The sequence below is a fragment of the Coregonus lavaretus genome (assembly GCF_964263955.1).
Source record: "Coregonus lavaretus genome assembly, contig: HAP1_SCAFFOLD_3492, whole genome shotgun sequence".
NCBI lineage: Eukaryota > Metazoa > Chordata > Actinopteri > Salmoniformes > Salmonidae > Coregonus > Coregonus lavaretus.
The window spans coordinates 26,120-45,169 of record NW_028162862.1 but is presented as its reverse complement, the minus strand read 5'-3'; the positions used below and the strand labels follow the sequence as shown (position 1 = coordinate 45,169).

General features: G+C 45.9%; 1 protein-coding gene across 1 annotated transcript in view; it reads right to left on the bottom strand.

Moving 5' to 3' along the window:
* Positions 1-801: 801 nt before the first annotated feature.
* The window catches only part of LOC311118767 (general transcription and DNA repair factor IIH helicase/translocase subunit XPB-like), a gene marked incomplete at its 5' end in the record, with an annotated part of 44,157 nt that continues 25,908 nt past the window's right edge, over positions 802-19,050 (bottom strand). The window contains 5 exons of the mRNA XM_084193547.1: positions 802-1,225; positions 4,806-4,952; positions 7,334-7,452; positions 8,335-8,452; positions 13,059-13,155. Coding sequence (XP_084049673.1) covers positions 1,088-1,225; positions 4,806-4,952; positions 7,334-7,452; positions 8,335-8,452; positions 13,059-13,155 — 619 coding nt within the window. The remainder of the gene's footprint in view (positions 1,226-4,805; positions 4,953-7,333; positions 7,453-8,334; positions 8,453-13,058; positions 13,156-19,050) is intronic.

The following is a 19,050-nucleotide window of genomic DNA, read 5'->3' as shown; positions in this document are numbered from 1 at the left end:
ACAGCGTTTGGAAGGGTAGAGGGGTGACAGCGTTTGGGAGGGTAGAGGGGTGACAGCGTTTGGAAGGGTAGAGGGGTGACAGCGTTTGGAAGGGGAGAGGGGTGACAGCGTTTGGAAGGGGAGAGGGGTGACAGCGTTTGGGAGGGTAGAGGGGTGACAGCGTTTGGAAGGGTAGAGACGTGACAGCGTTTGGAAGGGGAGAGACGTGACAGCGTTTGGAAGGGTAGAGGGGTGACAGCGTTTGGAAGGGGAGAGGGGTGACAGCGTTTGGAAGGGGAGAGGGGTGACAGCGTTTGGGAGGGTAGAGGGGTGACAGCGTTTGGAAGGGTAGAGGGGTGACAGCGTTTGGAAGGGTAGAGACGTGACAGCGTTTGGAAGGGTAGAGGGGTGACAGCGTTTGGAAGGGGAGAGGGGTGACAGCGTTTGGAAGGGTAGAGGGGACAGGGGTGACAGCGTTTGGAAGGGGAGAGGCGTGACAGCGTTTGGAAGGGTAGAGGGGTGACAGCGTTTGGAAGGGTAGAGGGGTGACAGCGTTTGGAAGGGTAGAGGGGTGACAGCGTTTGGAAGGGGAGAGGGGTGACAGCGTTTGGAAGGGTAGAGGGGTGACACCGTTTGGAAGGGTAGAGGGGTGACAGCGTTTGGAAGGGGAGAGGGGTGACAGCGTTTGGAAGGGTAGAGGGGTGACAGCGTTTGGAAGGGTAGAGGGGTGACAGCGTTTGGAAGGGTAGAGTGACAGTGACCCATAACAAACTTGGTTGAGAAACTGTGATTCTGGGAACAAAAAAAATATACAAACGAATCCCAAAAAAATCCTGTTTTATTTAACGCATTACATGAAAACATTGTGAAGACAAAAAACTAAAACACATTATGATGAAATATGATGAAAATAAAAATTCACATTTAGTATATTTACTCTCTGGATGACAAACAGCCCTAAAAGTGACTGAGGTCATGGGGTCATGGCGATGCAGAACTGTGTTCTTTCTGAAACACACAGGGGCCTACAGCAGCTCCCTCTAACCTGACCTCAGTCTAGGAATCCCTTCCAAAGACCCTGGATGCATCCCAAATGGCACCCTATTCCCTATGGGCCCTTCCTGAAGCGTTTGAATAGCGGGTGGATGTTGTTCCCCATGTGGGCCCTGCCTCTAGAACGATACTCCATGTAGACGGAGTCATCAGCCCCAGACATGGAGCTCATGGTACCAGGCCTCCGCTGGAACTGATGAGGGAGAGAGAGAGAGATCACAGAGTTTACAACCACAGACTGTATTAAGAACACAGAGTTTAGAATAGAGAACTGGAGGGGAGATCATAGAGTTTAGAATATAGAACTGGAGGGGAGAGAGAGTTTAGAATATAGAACTGGAGAGGGAGAGAGAGTTTAGAATATAGAACTGGAGAGGGAGAGAGAGTTTAGAATATGGAACTGGAGGGGAGAGAGAGTTTAGAATATAGAACTGGAGGGGAGAGAGAGTTTAGAATATGGAACTGGAGGGGAGAGAGAGTTTAGAATATAGAACTGGAGGGGGAGAGAGAGTTTAGAATATAGAACTGGAGGGGAGAGAGAGTTTAGAATATAGAACTGGAGAGGAGAGAGAGTTTAGAATATAGAACTGGAGGGGAGAGAGAGTTTAGAATATAGAACTGGAGGGGAGAGCATAGAGTTTAGAATATAGAACTGGAGGGGAGAGAGAGTTTAGAATATGGAACTGGAGGGGAGAGAGAGTTTAGAATATAGAACTGGAGGGGAGAGAGAGTTTAGAATATAGAACTGGAGGGGAGAGCATAGAGTTTAGAATATAGAACTGGAGGGGAGAGAGAGTTTAGAATATGGAACTGGAGGGGAGAGAGAGTTTAGAATATAGAACTGGAGGGGAGAGAGAGTTTAGAATATGGAACTGGAGGGGAGAGAGAGTTTAGAATATGGAACTGGAGGGGAGAGAGAGTTTAGAATATAGAACTGGAGGGGAGAGCATAGAGTTTAGAATATAGAACTGGAGGGGAGAGCATAGAGTTTAGAATATAGAACTGGAGGGGGAGAGATAGTTTAGAATATAGAACTGGAGGGGAGAGAGAGTTTAGAATATAGAACTGGAGGGGAGAGAGAGTTTAGAATATAGAACTGGAGGGGGAGAGAGAGTTTAGAATATAGAACTGGAGGGGAGAGAGAGTTTAGAATATAGAACTGGAGGGGAGAGAGAGTTTAGAATATAGAACTGGAGGGGGAGAGAGAGTTTAGAATATAGAACTGGAGGGGAGAGAGAGTTTAGAATATGGAACTGGAGGGGAGAGAGAGTTTAGAATATGGAACTGGAGGGGAGAGAGAGTTTAGAATATGGAACTGGAGGGGAGAGAGAGTTTAGAATATGGAACTGGAGGGGAGAGAGAGTTTAGAATATAGAACTGGAGGGGAGAGAGTTTAGAATATAGAACTGGAGGGGAGAGAGAGTTTAGAATATAGAACTGGGGGGGAGAGAGAGTTTATAATATGGAACTGGAGGGGAGAGAGAGTTTAGAATATAGAACTGGAGGGGAGAGAGTTTAGAATATAGAACTGGAGGGGAGAGAGAGTTTAGAATATAGAACTGGGGGGGAGAGAGAGTTTATAATATGGAACTGGAGGGGAGAGAGAGTTTAGAATATAGAACTGGAGGGGAGAGATAGTTTAGAATATAGAACTGGAGGGGAGAGAGAGTTTAGAATATGGAACTGGAGGGGGAGAGAGAGTTTAGAATATAGAACTGGAGGGGAGAGAGAGTTTAGAATATAGAACTGGAGGGGAGAGAGAGTTTAGAATATAGAACTGGAGGGGAGAGAGAGTTTAGAATATAGAACTGGAGGGGAGAGAGAGTTTAGAATATAGAACTGGAGGGGAGAGAGAGTTTAGAATATGGAACTGGAGGGGAGAGAGAGTTTAGAATATAGAACTGGAGGGGAGAGCATAGAGTTTAGAATATAGAACTGGAGGGGAGAGAGAGTTTAGAATATGGAACTGGAGGGGAGAGAGAGTTTAGAATATGGAACTGGAGGGGAGAGAGAGTTTAGAATATGGAACTGGAGGGGAGAGAGAGTTTAGAATATAGAACTGGAGGGGAGAGCATAGAGTTTAGAATATAGAACTGGAGGGGGAGAGAGAGTTTAGAATATAGAACTGGAGGGGAGAGAGAGTTTAGAATATAGAACTGGAGGGGAGAGAGAGTTTAGAATATGGAACTGGAGGGGGAGAGAGAGTTTAGAATATAGAACTGGAGGGGAGAGAGAGTTTAGAATATGGAACTGGAGGGGAGAGAGAGTTTAGAATATGGAACTGGAGGGGAGAGAGAGTTTAGAATATCGAACTGGAGGGGAGAGAGAGTTTAGAATATAGAACTGGAGGGGAGAGAGTTTAGAATATAGAACTGGAGGGGAGAGAGAGTTTAGAATATAGAACTGGGGGGGAGAGAGAGTTTATAATATGGAACTGGAGGGGAGAGAGAGTTTAGAATATAGAACTGGAGGGGAGAGAGAGTTTAGAATATAGAACTGGAGAGGGAGAGAGAGTTTAGAATATAGAACTGGAGGGGGAGAGAGAGTTTAGAATATAGAACTGGAGGGGGAGAGCATAGAGCTTAGAATATAGAACTGGAGGGGGAGAGAGAGTTTAGAATATAGAACTGGAGAGGGAGAGAGAGTTTAGAATATAGAACTGGAGGGGAGAGCATAGAGTTTAGAATATAGAACTGGAGGGGAGAGAGAGTTTAGAATATAGAACTGGAGGGGAGAGAGAGTTTAGAATATAGAACTGGAGAGGGAGAGAGAGTTTAGAATATAGAACTGGAGGGGGAGAGAGAGTTTAGAATATAGAACTGGAGGGGGAGAGCATAGAGCTTAGAATATAGAACTGGAGGAGAGAGAGTTTAGAATATAGAACTGGAGAGGGAGAGAGAGTTTAGAATATAGAACTGGAGGTTAGAGAGAGTTTAGAATATAGAACTGGAGGGAGAGAGAGTTTAGAATATAGAACTGGAGAGGGAGAGAGTTTAGAATATAGAACTGGAGGGAGAGAGAGTTTAGAATATGGAACTGGAGGGGGAGAGAGAGTTTAGAATATAGAACTGGAGAGGAGAGAGAGTTTAGAATATAGAACTGGAGGGGAGAGAGAGTTTAGAATATAGAACTGGAGGGGAGAGAGAGTTTAGAATATAGAACTGGAGGGAGAGAGAGTTTAGAATATAGAACTGGAGAGGGAGAGAGAGTTTAGAATATAGAACTGGAGGGGGAGAGAGAGTTTAGAATATAGAACTGGAGGGGAGAGAGAGTTTAGAATATAGAACTGGAGGGAGAGAGAGTTTAGAATATAGAACTGGAGGGGAGAGAGAGTTTAGAATATAGAACTGGAGGGAGAGAGAGAGTTTAGAATATAGAACTGGAGGGGAGAGAGAGGTTAGAATATGGAACTGGAGGGGGAGAGAGAGCGAGAGAGAGTTCAGGGTAGAGAGCATAGAGTTAAGAATCAGAATCTTAGAGTCACTACTGACCTGCCTATCTGATCAGGTAAGCTTAAGTTATCAAAAAGCTATACACAATACAATTCTGCATACAATATAATTCCCTGATGAATGATTGCCTAATGTGACAGTTTGTGATTGCCAACCGGTAATAGATTCCTAACTATCTGACAGGAAGAATGGTTTTTAATGCCCGACTTCATATAACTTGACAGACCAGATGTGTTTCCCAATGCCCGGACAGACTGAAGTCAATCCCAGAAAGGATGTCCACATTTCATCGACAGATTGATAAAAGAGGTGTGCGTATACCATTGGCCGTCCATTCTCTCCGATGACCACCTCCTCCTCTGCGTCGAGGTCCGTGGCAGCCAGAACCTTCTGAAGGAGCTGATACTGCTCCTCTCTGGAGGAGAACATCAGATTATCCTCCTCCATCCCTGCCATTTTAGTGATTACCTGGAGGAGGAGGAGGAGGAGGAGGAGGAGGAGGAGGAGGAGAGGAGGAAGAGAGGAGGAGGAGGAGGAGGAGATTAGGGACGAAGACAGAGTGAGATCAGTGCTTAATTTGAGCCGTAGCAAACCGGAGCACGCTCCCCCCCCCCCAACTCTGCGATCAGGTCAAATTAAAAATACTTTTTTTCTTGAGTATGTTCCAGAAGCTCAGAGCTCCACAGGTCATTCAGTGTCTCTCGTTCTCATGTGATCCGGACAGAGAGCAGGGTGGTGGGGGGGGGGGGAGAAGAGGGAGGGAGGACAGAGGGTAGCCTCGCAAGCCGCCTGATCTCGCAAGCTTACGCGAATGTTCCCTGCATGCAGTAATTAGTTTAGTAATTACGAAGCTAGGCGGGAGAGGGGAGGGAGAGACTGGTAACTTCAAACAATCCCTAATAGGGAGACAAGCATGAAAAGACCCAGAGAATATTTCCTTTTTAATGTTTTTTTTTTCAACGTGTCGTAATGTGTGAACGTGCAGACTGCCTCTGACGTGGTAATGTGTGAACGTGCAGACTGCCTCTGACGTGGTAATGTGTGAACGTGCAGACTGCCTCTGACGTGGTAATGTGTGAACGCCCAGACTGCCTCTGACGTGGTAATGTGTGAACGCGCAGACTGCCTCTGACGTGGTAATGTGTGAACGTGCAGACTGCCTCTGACGTGGTAATGTGTGAACGCGCAGACTGCCTCTGACGTGGTAATGTGTGAACGCGCAGACTGCCTCTGACGTGGTAATGTGTGAACGCGCAGACTGCCTCTGACGTGGTAATGTGTGAACGCGCAGACTGCCTCTGACGTGATAATGTGTGAACGCGCAGACTGCCTCTGACGTGGTAATGTGTGAAAGCGCAGACTGCCTCTGACGTGGTAATGTGTGAACGCGCAGACTGCCTCTGACGTGGTAATGTGTGAACGTGCAGACTGCCTCTGACGTGATAATGTGTGAACGCGCAGACTGCCTCTGACGTGGTAATGCGTGAACGCGCAGACTGCCTCTGACGTGGTAATGCGTGAACGTGCAGACTGCCTCTGACGTGGTAATGTGTGAACGCGCAGACTGCCTCTGACGTGGTAATGTGTGAACGCCCAGACTGCCTCTGACGTGGTAATGCGTGAACGTGCAGACTGCCTCTGACGTGGTAATGTGTGAACGCCCAGACTGCCTCTGACGTGGTAATGTGTGAACGCGCAGACTGCCTCTGACGTGGTAATGCGTGAACGCGCAGACTGCCTCTGACGTGGTAATGCGTGTAATCATTTCAGCCATTTTAGTTTCTTACTTGTTTTCTGACTGAAAAGTTCTGTTACCGAAATCCCTAATTTGTTGAGGCAAAAACATTCCCCTCAACCCTTTGCTCTCTTTACGTGAAACATGTAAGCATCGCTTTCATGTGACCAATAGGGCCTGACCTATTTAGCCCGTCATAATCACAGGAATAAATTGGTTATAACAAACTCCGAAAACAGTAATGTCGACAGCAAAATGGAGGCGGAGGACGTGAAAAATAAACTTGAAAACGGGCGAATGTTTACTGGTTGCTCAGGAGGGGAAAGGGGAAGTCAGATCTGTGGAAGACATTTGACTCAGTGGTGGAAAGAGATCAATAAAAAGGAGGGTATAGGAGCGAGAGTATCATGTGTGCCAAACAGTTGCTGTTAGATTACAATATAATTTTTTCTGACCATTTGGAAATAGGGTAAACAAAACTAAACAAATAAGTGTAACAGAGAGATTGTTCTAACGAAAATAATAATAATAATAATAATATATATAAAGCCGCCTTTATTACAGCAGACTAAAAACAGTTGGATGCATTCGTGAATTGCGGTTTATTTATTGTTCAGGCTCATTATTCAAAAGCTCCCTTTGTTATTTCATTTTAAAAACTAAAATACTTGATTGCATTTGTACTGTAACTGACCTTGAAGCTGTAGCCCTGGTCCACCAGGAACCTCTGTCTCTGTTTGGGTTAGTATTGTATTGTAACTGACCTTGAAGCTGTAGCCCTGGTCCACCAGGAACCTCTGTCTCTGTTTGGGTTAGTATTGTATTGTAACTGACCTTGAAGCTGTAGCCCTGGTCCACCAGGAACCTCTGTCTCTGTTTGGGTTAGTATTGTACTGTAACTGACCTTGAAGCTGTAGCCCTGGTCCACCAGGAACCTCTGTCTCTGTTTGGGTTAGTATTGTACTGTAACTGACCTTGAAGCTGTAGCCCTGGTCCACCAGGAACCTCGGTCTCTGTTTGGGTTAGTATTGTACTGTAACTGACCTTGAAGCTGTAGCCCTGGTCCACCAGGAACCTCGGTCTCTGTTTGGGTTAGTATTGTACTGTAACTGACCTTGAAGCTGTAGCCCTGGTCCACCAGGAACCTCTGTCTCTTGGTGCTGTAGGCCATCTCCTGGGTATCTTGTGACACCAACGAGTAGAAGTAGGCATTGTACTCCTCCGCTACCATACCTGTGAGTGTGTGTGGAGGTGTGGAGGTGTGTGGAGGTGTGTGTGTGTGTGTGTGTGTGTGTGTGTGTGTGTGTGTGGAGGTGTGTGTGTGTGTGGAGGTGTGTGTGTGTGTGTGTGTGTGTGTGTGTGTGGAGGTGTGTGTGTGTGTGTGTGTGTGTGTGGAGGTGTGTGTGGTGTGTGTGTGTGTGTGTGTGTGGAGGTGTGTGTGTGTGTGTGTGTGTGTGTGTGTGTGTGTGTGGAGGTGTGTGTGTGTGTGTGTGTGTGTGTGTGTGTGTGTGTGTGTGTGTGTGTGTGTGTGTGTGTGTGTGTGTGGAGGTGTGTGTGTGGAGGTGTGTGTGTGGAGGTGTGTGGAGGTGTGTGGAGGTGTGTGTGTGGTGTGTGTGTGTGTGTGTGGTGTGTGGAGGTGTGTGTGTGTGTGTGTGTGTGTGTGGGTGTGGGTGTGTGTGTGTGTGTGTAGGTGTGTGTGGAGGTGTGTGGAGGTGTGTGTGTGTGTGTGTGTGTGTGTGTGTGTGTGTGTGTGTGTGGAGGTGTGTGTGGTGTGTGTGTGTGTGTGTGGGTGGGTGTGGTGTGTGTGTGTGTGTAGGTGTGTGTGTGGAGGTGTGTGGAGGGTGTGTGTGTGTGTGTGTGTGTGTGTGTGTGTGTGTGTGTGGAGGTGTGTGTGTGTGTGTGTGTGTAGGTGTGTGTGTGGAGGTGTGTGTGTGTGTGGGTGTGTGTGTGGAGGTGTGTGTGTGTGTGGAGGTGTGTGTGTGTGGAAAGGGGAAACAGGAAAAGACTATCAGTGAAAGGTCCATTTCAATCTCACAGTCAAATCAATGATGGCATTTGACCACACAATACGTACAAGTGATAGTTACACACACACACACACACACACACACACACCTTTCTTGGCTCGCAGCACCCTGCCAAGCCTCTGAGCCTCCTGTCTGCGAGATCCCCCGTGAGAGGAGATCTGGATTAGAACATTAGCCTCTGGCAGGTCAAAGGATGTGTCACCCACCTGGCAACAATGGAGAGAGAGAAGAGAGAAGAGAGAGAAGAGAGAGAAGAGAGAGAAGAGAGAGAAGAGAGAGAGAAGAGAGAGAAGAGAGAGAAGAGAGAGAGAGAGAGAGAGAGAGAGAGAGAGAGAGAGAGAGAGAGAGAGAGAGAGAGAGAGAGAGAGAGAGAGAGAGAGAGAGAAGAGAGAGAGAGAGAGAGAGAGACAGAGACAGAGAGAGAGAGAGAGAGAGAGAGAGAGAGAGAGAGACACACACAGAGAGGGAGAGAGAGAGACAGAGAGACACACAGAGAGAGAGAGAGAGAGAGAGACAGAGAGACAGAGAGACAGAGAGACAGAGAGAGAGTGTGTTTGTGAGTGATAATGTGAGTGATGATGTGAGTGATGATGTGAGTGATGATGTGAGTGATGATGTGAGTGATGATGTGAGTGATGATGTGAGTGATAATGTGAGTGATAATGTGAGTGATAGTGTGAGTGATAATGTGAGTGATAGTGTGAGTGATAGTGTGAGTGATAGTGTGAGTGATAGTGTGAGTGATAGTGTGAGTGTGAATGAATACAGGTAACTGCCAAAACAATGGAAACTATTGAGTAAATGAGGGATATAACGTATATTGAAAGCAGGTGCTTCCACACAGGTGTGATTCCGGAGTTAATTGAGCAATTAACATCCCATCATGCTTAGGGTCAAGTATACAAATGCTAGCCAGGTCATTATTTTGGCTACCATGGCTATGTCCCCTGTCATGACTTGCCCTCATGGGTTGACGATCAAACATAAATAATATAATATAATATAATATGCCATTTAGCAGACGCTTTTATCCAAAGCGACTTACAGTCATGCGTGCATACATTTTTGTGTATGGGGTGGTCCCCGGGGGATCGAACCCACTACCTTGGCGTTACAAGCGCCGTGCTCTACCAGCTGAGCTACAGAGGACCACGTGTGGTGGTCCCTGAGCAGAGGGTTGGGAAACCCCTTCTCTCCTGCTCTAATGCCGGCTAGGAAAAGGTTTGAACACCCCCTCTCCTGGGGGCCAGTTTTATGACCGGTCGTAAAAATACCGCGCAGACTTTCTCTTCCTTGCCACAAAGTATCTGGAGAAAGGACCCCTTTTGTTAACAAAGGAAGTCTTCCCGCCAAGACTCCAACATCCAAAAGCGGATAATGGAACAATATTCCTACTTAAAAAAAGAATGTGGGAAATGGTCGGCGGGGACTTAAAGAACAATCATGTCAAATCCATTACTATGTTGTCATTAAAGACGGTGGAACATAACAGTATCTCTGGGGGGGGGGGGGGCTACACTTCCCAGTTATGAGGTTTGCATCTAATTGTTGTATAAAACAAATGATTAAGTATAATAATACTTTAGTGAAGATAACAATGTGATTTTATCATTCTAGATGATTCTGATTGTTCTAGATGAGATGATTGTTTTCCATATTGATTTGTTCTCAGTCAGTGGCCAACGCCCAGATGAGCACAAACATGATGGGACGCCCCTTTTTACCCAGAGGGCATAAAAAGCCTTGAAAAAACATTTTAACATTAGACCAGCAGAAGTGAAGCGTGAGCTAAACATTGCAAATGGTTGAATTTCTACCAGACCAGGAAGCCCCACGGCTTAAAATGGTTGCCACTCTACCAGACCAGGAAGCCCCACGGCTTAAAATGGTTGCCACTCTACAAGACCAGGAAGCCCCACGGCTTAAAATGGTTGCCACTCTACAAGACCAGGAAGCGCCACGGCTTAAAATGGTTGCCACTCTACAAGACCAGCAGACGTGAAGCGTGAGCCAAACGTTACAAAATGGTTTAAAAACTACAACTCCGTTAACAAAAGGAAGACCAAGCGTACTACGGTATAAGCCGGAATGTTGCAAATGGTTGAATTTCTACAAGATCAAGAAGCGTGAAACTGAAGCTACACGTTACAAAATGGTTAGACCAGAAAGACCAGAAAGACGTGAGACGTTAGTCCACACGTTTGAAATGGAGAAAACTCTGAAACTCTCAACCTCTACACGAGGTGAAGAAGAAGACACTGCACTAGACCTTATCATCTCAGTCTGCAGCTGGCATGTATAGTCGTCTAGAGAACTTTCACTAAAAAGACACGAGAGAGGAGAGGACAATCCCTCTCAGACAACCGCTGGTACATCTGAAGTATCCATTCTAACCACCGCTACGACCAGAAACTCTACCGAGGACATTGGGATCTCTGGTGGGCAAACCTAGAGTCCTACATCATCAACTCGACTATCGAGGACAGCTACACGTAAATACATGTTGCATTTCTAATCCGAATGAGCGTTTAGTGGGGGTTTTAAGCGTTTGTATTTCCATGTAGCATAGTTTCCAAAGTAACCACGATAGTTTGAATCTCTGTCTCTCCCTTTCCACTCTGACCCTCCTTCTACCCAAGCATTCATGCTATTGTTAGTCCAGTCCACTAGGGACCTGTTTTCATTGTATTTACGTTAGTAATCAATAACTTGTATTGTATTATTATTTAGTTAGTTAGTGATATGATGTTTTTTATGGTGTAATGATGTCATGTCATAGTATCGTGGGGACCAGGAAAGAGTTATTCGATAATTAGGTTTGGTGCCAGAAAGTCTACATTCCTTATGTCAAAGGAGATTACTGATGTTTAAGATAGCATGATTGATGGACAGGATATAATGACCTGGGGCAAAGGGCAATAACAACAGAGAAAGGGAGTGCCCATGATGGTTGCCAGATGTATGTGAAAGGAAGGATAACCAAGAGTATTGAAGGAGGTTAGATTTGTGTGTGTGGGCAGTTCAACTGACGAAGGGCAAAGCCATGTCCGTTTGTTAGATGAACCCACGAGGTCGCGATCCAATAAATACTTGGTATAAAATCTCCACAGAATGTCTAAGTAAATTCTTGCATCTTCTCAATACCAGAAACTCATCATAACAGTTAGTAAATAAATCATTAAGCCAATTTGTGTATTGCTGATTCATCAATAAGGTTAGGGTTTTTGCAGGTTCAAGGATTATGCAACGTTCAGAATGAGACTGATAAGAGGTAATGACTGTTATCGATATATAACATAAACTCAGCAAAAAAAGAAATGTCCCTTTTTCAGGACCCTGTCTTTCAAAGATAATTCGTAAAAATCCAAATAACTTCACAGATCTTCATTGTAAACAATTAATGAACATGCACCTGTGGAACGGTCGTTAAGACACTAACAGCTTACAGACGGTAGGCAATTAAGGTCACAGTTATGTAAACTTAGGACACTAAAGAGGCCTTTCTACTGACTCTGAAAAACACCAAAAGAAAGATACCCAGGGTCCCTGCTCATCTGCGTGAACGTGCCTTAGGCATGCTGCAAGGAGGCATGAGGACTGCTGATATGGCCAGGGCAATAAATTGCAATGTCCATACTGTGAGACGCCTAAGACAGCGCTGCAGGGAGACAGGACGGACAGCTGATCGTCCTCGCAGTGGCAGACCACGTGTAACAACACCTGCACAGGATCAGTACATCCGAACATCCCACCTGCGGGACAGGTACAGGATGGCAACAACAACTGCCCAAGTTACACCAGGAACGCACAATTCCTCCATCAGTGCTCAGACTGTCCACAATAGGCTGAGAGAGGCTGGACTGAGGGCTTGTAGGCCTGTTGTAAGGCAGGTCCTCACCAGACATCACCGGCAACAACGTCGCCTATGGGCACAAACCCACCGTCGCTGGACCAGACAGGATTGGCAAAAAGTGCTCTTCACTGACGAGTCGCGGTTTTGTCTCACCAGGGGTGATGGTCGGATTCACGTTTATCACATGTTACACATGTTAAGTTTGCCGTCTCAGTCACCAAGATCTCAACCCAATTTAACACTTATGGGAGATTCTGGAGCGGCGCCTGAGACAGTGTTTTCCATCAACAAAACACCAAAATGATGGAATTTCTCAAAATGAAGAATCCCTTCAATAGAGTTCCAGACTCTTGTAGAATCTATGCCAAGGTGCATTGAAGCTGTTCTGGCTGCTGGTGGCCCAAAGCCCTATTAACACACTTTATGTTGGTGTTTATTTTGGAAGTTACCGGGACAAGCATGCATGAGGGTGCTCTCACTCTCACTTCACAGCTAAAGAGGAAAGAGACCCTACTACAAATATATTGGTCCTCTGTAGCTCAGCTGGTAGAGCACGGCGCTTGTAACGCCAAGGTAGTGGGTTCGATCCCCGGGACCACCCATACACAAAAAATAATGTATGCACGCATGACTGTAAGTCGCTTTGGATAAAAGCGTCTGCTAAATGGCATATTATTATTATTATTATTATTATATTCAACTGGCCTGACCCAGATAACGTAATTTCACAATTTGTAGTGACACGGTTTTCACCGTATGACGACAATGTGAAACTACGGCCTGAGCCACTCAACACAGGGGGTGCATTCATTAAAAACTGTAGCGAAAAACGTTTCGCAACGGAACACGTATTGCAATGAGTTTCTATTGGACAAATTCACTTAGGTCCCTCCCCGTTTGGAGAGAATACACCCCAGGTAACCTCTGAGAAATGATGTGTTTGGGGAGTAGTTGGTTACCTTGGAGATGAAGATGGTGTTGATCTTGGGGTTGTGTTTGAAGTTCTGCAGGATCTGCATTCTCTCTCCCTGAGAGGTGGGGCCATAGATATAGGGCCTGAGAGGAGAGAGACATTAGATATAGGCCCTGAGAGAGACGTTAGATATAGGGCCTGAGAGGAGAGAGACGTTAGATATAGGACCTGAGAGGTGGGGCCATAGATATAGGGCCTGAGAGGAGAGAGACATTAGATATAGGCCCTGAGAGAGACGTTAGATATAGGACCTGAGAGGAGAGAGACGTTAGATATAGGACCTGAGAGAGACGTTAGATATAGGACCTGAGAGGAGAGAGACATTAGATATAGGCCCTGAGAGAGACGTTAGATATAGGACCTGAGAGGAGAGAGACATTAGATATAGGCCCTGAGAGAGACGTTAGATATAGGACCTGAGAGAGACGTTAGATATAGGACCTGAGAGGAGAGAGACGTTAGATATAGGACCTGAGAGGAGAGAGACGTTAGATATAGGACCTGAGAGAGACGTTAGATATAGGACCTGAGAGGAGAGAGACGTTAGATATAGGACCTGAGAGGAGAGAGACGTTAGATATAGGACCTGAGAGGAGAGAGACGTTAGATATAGGACCTGAGAGGAGAGAGACGTTAGATATAGGACCTGAGAGGAGAGAGACGTTAGATATAGGACCTGAGAGGAGAGAGACGTTAGATATAGGACCTGAGAGGAGAGAGACGTTAGATATAGGACCTGAGAGGAGAGAGACGTTAGATATAGGACCTGAGGGGAGAGAGACGTTAGATATAGGACCTGAGAGGAGAGAGACGTTAGATATAGGACCTGAGAGGAGAGAGACGTTAGATATAGGACCTGAGAGGAGAGAGACGTTAGATATAGGACCTGAGAGGAGAGAGACGTTAGATATAGGACCTGAGAGGAGAGAGACGTTAGATATAGGACCTGAGAGAGACGTTAGATATAGGACCTGAGAGGAGAGAGACGTTAGATATAGGACCTGAGAGGAGAGAGACGTTAGATATAGGACCTGAGAGGAGAGAGACGTTAGATATAGGACCTGAGAGGAGAGAGACGTTAGATATAGGACCTGAGAGGAGAGAGACGTTAGATATAGGACCTGAGAGGAGAGAGACGTTAGATATAGGACCTGAGAGAGACGTTAGATATAGGACCTGAGAGAGACGTTAGATATAGGACCTGAGAGAGACGTTAGATATAGGACCTGAGAGAGACGTTAGATATAGGACCTGAGAGGAGAGAGACGTTAGATATAGGCCCTGAGAGAGACGTTAGATATAGGACCTGAGAGGAGAGAGACGTTAGATATAGGACCTGAGGGGAGAGAGACGTTAGATATAGGACCTGAGGGGAGAGAGACGTTAGATATAGGACCTGAGAGGAGAGAGACGTTAGATATAGGACCTGAGAGGAGAGAGACGTTAGATATAGGACCTGAGAGGAGAGAGACGTTAGATATAGGACCTGAGAGGAGAGAGACGTTAGATATAGGACCTGAGAGGAGAGAGACGTTAGATATAGGACCTGAGAGAGACGTTAGATATAGGACCTGAGAGGAGAGAGACGTTAGATATAGGACCTGAGAGGAGAGAGACGTTAGATATAGGACCTGAGAGGAGAGAGACGTTAGATATAGGACCTGAGAGGAGAGAGACGTTAGATATAGGACCTGAGAGAGACGTTAGATATAGGACCTGAGAGGAGAGAGACGTTAGATATAGGACCTGAGAGGAGAGAGACGTTAGATATAGGACCTGAGAGGAGAGAGACGTTAGATATAGGACCTGAGAGGAGAGAGACGTTAGATATAGGACCTGAGAGGAGAGAGACGTTAGATATAGGACCTGAGAGGAGAGAGACGTTAGATATAGGACCTGAGAGGAGAGAGACGTTAGATATAGGACCTGAGAGAGACGTTAGATATAGGACCTGAGAGAGATGTTAGATATAGGACCTGAGAGAGACGTTAGATATAGGACCTGAGAGGAGAGAGACGTTAGATATAGGACCTGAGAGAGACGTTAGATATAGGACCTGAGAGGAGAGAGACGTTAGATATAGGACCTGAGGGGAGAGAGACGTTAGATATAGGACCTGAGGGGAGAGAGACGTTAGATATAGGACCTGAGAGGAGAGAGACGTTAGATATAGGACCTGAGAGGAGAGAGACGTTAGATATAGGACCTGAGAGGAGAGAGACGTTAGATATAGGACCTGAGAGGAGAGAGACGTTAGATATAGGACCTGAGAGAGACGTTAGATATAGGACCTGAGAGAGACGTTAGATATAGGACCTGAGAGGAGAGAGACGTTAGATATAGGACCTGAGAGGAGAGAGACGTTAGATATAGGACCTGAGAGGAGAGAGACGTTAGATATAGGACCTGAGAGGAGAGAGACGTTAGATATAGGACCTGAGAGGAGAGACGTTAGATATAGCACCTGAGAGAGACATTAGATATAGGACCTGAGAGAGACGTTAGATATAGGACCTGAGAGGAGAGAGACGTTAGATATAGGACCTGAGAGAGACGTTAGATATAGGACCTGAGAGAGACGTTAGATATAGGACCTGAGAGGAGAGAGACGTTAGATATAGGACCTGAGAGAGACGTTAGATATAGGACCTGAGAGGAGAGAGACGTTAGATATAGGACCTGAGAGGAGAGAGACGTTAGATATAGGACCTGAGAGGAGAGAGACGTTAGATATAGGACCTGAGAGGAGAGAGACGTTAGATATAGGACCTGAGAGAGACGTTAGATATAGGACCTGAGAGGAGAGACGTTAGATATAGGACCTGAGAGGAGAGAGACGTTAGATATAGGACCTGAGGGGAGAGAGACGTTAGATATAGGACCTGAGAGGAGAGAGACGTTAGATATAGGACCTGAGAGGAGAGAGACGTTAGATATAGGACCTGAGAGAGACGTTAGATATAGGACCTGAGAGGAGAGAGACGTTAGATATAGGACCTGAGGGGAGAGAGACGTTAGATATAGGACCTGAGGGGAGAGAGACGTTAGATATAGGACCTGAGAGGAGAGAGACGTTAGATATAGGACCTGAGAGGAGAGAGACGTTAGATATAGCACCTGAGAGAGACATTAGATATAGGACCTGAGAGAGACGTTAGATATAGGACCTGAGAGGAGAGAGACGTTAGATATAGGACCTGAGAGAGACGTTAGATATAGGACCTGAGAGAGACGTTAGATATAGGACCTGAGAGGAGAGAGACGTTAGATATAGGACCTGAGAGAGACGTTAGATATAGGACCTGAGAGGAGAGAGACGTTAGATATAGGACCTGAGAGAGACGTTAGATATAGGACCTGAGAGGAGAGAGACGTTAGATATAGAACCTGAGGGGAGAGAGACGTTAGATATAGGACCTGAGAGGAGAGAGACGTTAGATATAGGACCTGAGAGGAGAGAGACGTTAGATATAGGACCTGAGAGGAGAGAGACGTTAGATATAGGACCTGAGAGAGACGTTAGATATAGGACCTGAGAGGAGAGAGACGTTAGATATAGGACCTGAGAGGAGAGAGACTTTAGATATAGGACCTGAGAGGAGAGAGACGTTAGATATAGGACCTGAGAGGAGAGAGACGTTAGATATAGGACCTGAGAGGAGAGAGACGTTAGATATAGCACCTGAGAGAGACATTAGATATAGGACCTGAGAGAGACGTTAGATATAGGACCTGAGAGGAGAGAGACGTTAGATATAGGACATGAGAGAGACGTTAGATATAGGACCTGAGAGAGACGTTAGATATAGGACCTGAGAGGAGAGAGACGTTAGATATAGGACCTGAGAGAGACGTTAGATATAGGACCTGAGAGGAGAGAGACGTTAGATATAGGACCTGAGAGAGACGTTAGATATAGGACCTGAGAGGAGAGAGACGTTAGATATAGGACCTGAGAGGAGAGAGACGTTAGATATAGGACCTGAGAGGAGAGAGACGTTAGATATAGGACCTGAGAGGAGAGAGACGTTAGATATAGGACCTGAGAGAGACGTTAGATATAGGACCTGAGAGGAGAGAGACGTTAGATATAGGACCTGAGAGGAGAGACGTTAGATATAGGACCTGAGAGGAGAGAGACGTTAGATATAGGACCTGAGAGGAGAGAGACGTTAGATATAGGACCTGAGAGGAGAGAGACGTTAGATATAGGACCTGAGAGGAGAGAGACGTTAGATATAGGACCTGAGAGGAGAGAGACGTTAGATATAGGACCTGAGAGGAGAGAGACGTTAGATATAGGACCTGAGAGGAGAGAGACGTTAGATATAGGACCTGAGAGAGACGTTAGATATAGGACCTGAGAGGAGAGAGACGTTAGATATAGGACCTGAGAGGAGAGAGACGTTAGATCAATCAATCAAATTACTCAGCAAACCCTTCCGATCACCAACTCTCCTCCATATCTGACAAGAAACTTTGACTTGTGAAACACCCAACTACATGTTGAGGCGGATCTCTCTGTGTGTGTGTGTGTGTGTGTGTGCGTGTGTGCGTGCGTGCGTGTTTCTCTCCACCTAGGTGTGTGTGGCTGCGTGTCAAATCAAAGCACATTTTATTTGTCACATGCTTCGTAGACAACAGTGAAGTGCTTCCTGACGGGTCCTTTTCCAACAACGCAGAGAGAACAATAGAAAAACAATAACAGGAGGAATAAATCCACAGTGAGGAACGATAACTTGGCTGTCTACACGTGGTACCAGTACTGAGTCCATGATAACTTGGCTGTCTAAACGTGGTACCAGTACTGAGTCCATGATAACTTGGCTGTATACACGTGGTACCAGTACTGAGTCCATGATAACTTGGCTGTATACATGTGGTACCAGTACTGAGTCCATGATAACTTGGCTGTATACACCTGGCACCTGGAGTCCATGTGCAGGGGTACGAGGTCACTGAGGTAGATATGTACAGTGACTTGCGAAAGTATTCACCCCCCTTGGCATTTTTCCTATTCTGTTGCCTTACAACCTGGAATTAAAATGGATTTTGGGGGGGGGTTTGTATCATTTGATTTACACAACATGCCTACCACTTTGAAGATAAAAAATATTTTTTATTTGCGAAACAAACAAGGAATAAGACAAAAAAACAGAAAACTTGAGCGTGCATAACTATTCACCCCCCCCAAAGTCAATACTTTGTAGAGCCACCTTTTGCAGCAATTACAGCCGCAAGTCTCTTGGGGTATGTCTCTATAAGCTTGGCACATCTAGCCACTGGGATTTTTGCCCATTCTTCAAGGCAAAACTACTCCAGCTCCTTCAAGTTGGATGGGTTCCGCTGGTGTACAGCAATCTTTAAGTCATACCACAGATTCTCAATTGGATTGAGGTCTGGGCTTTCACTAGGCCATTCCAAGACATTTAAATATTTCCCCTTAAACTACTTGAGTGTTGCTTTAGCAGTATGCTTAGGGTCATTGTCCTGCTGGAAGGTGAACCTCCGTCCCAGTCTCAAATCTCTGGAAGACTGAAACAGGTTTCCCCTCAAGAATTTCCCTGTATTTAGCACCATCCATCATTCCTTCAAATCTGACCAGTTTCCCAGTCCCTGCCGATGAAAAACATCCCCGCAGCATGATGCTGCCACCACCATGCTTCACTGTGGGGATGGTGTTCTTGGGGTGATGAGAGGTGTTTGGTTTTGTGCCAGACATAGCGTTTTACTTGGATGGCCAAAAAGCTCAATTTTAGTCTCATCTGACCAGAGTACCTTCTTCCATATATTTGGGGAGTTTCCCACATGCCTTTTAAGCAATTGCTTTTTTCTGGCCACTCCTCTGAAAGCCCAGTTCTGTGGAGTGTACGGCTTAAAGTGGTCCTATGGACAGATACTCCAATCTCCGCTGTGGAGCTTTGCAGCTCCTTCAGGGTTATCTTTGGTCTCTTTGTTGCCTCTCTGATTCATGCCCT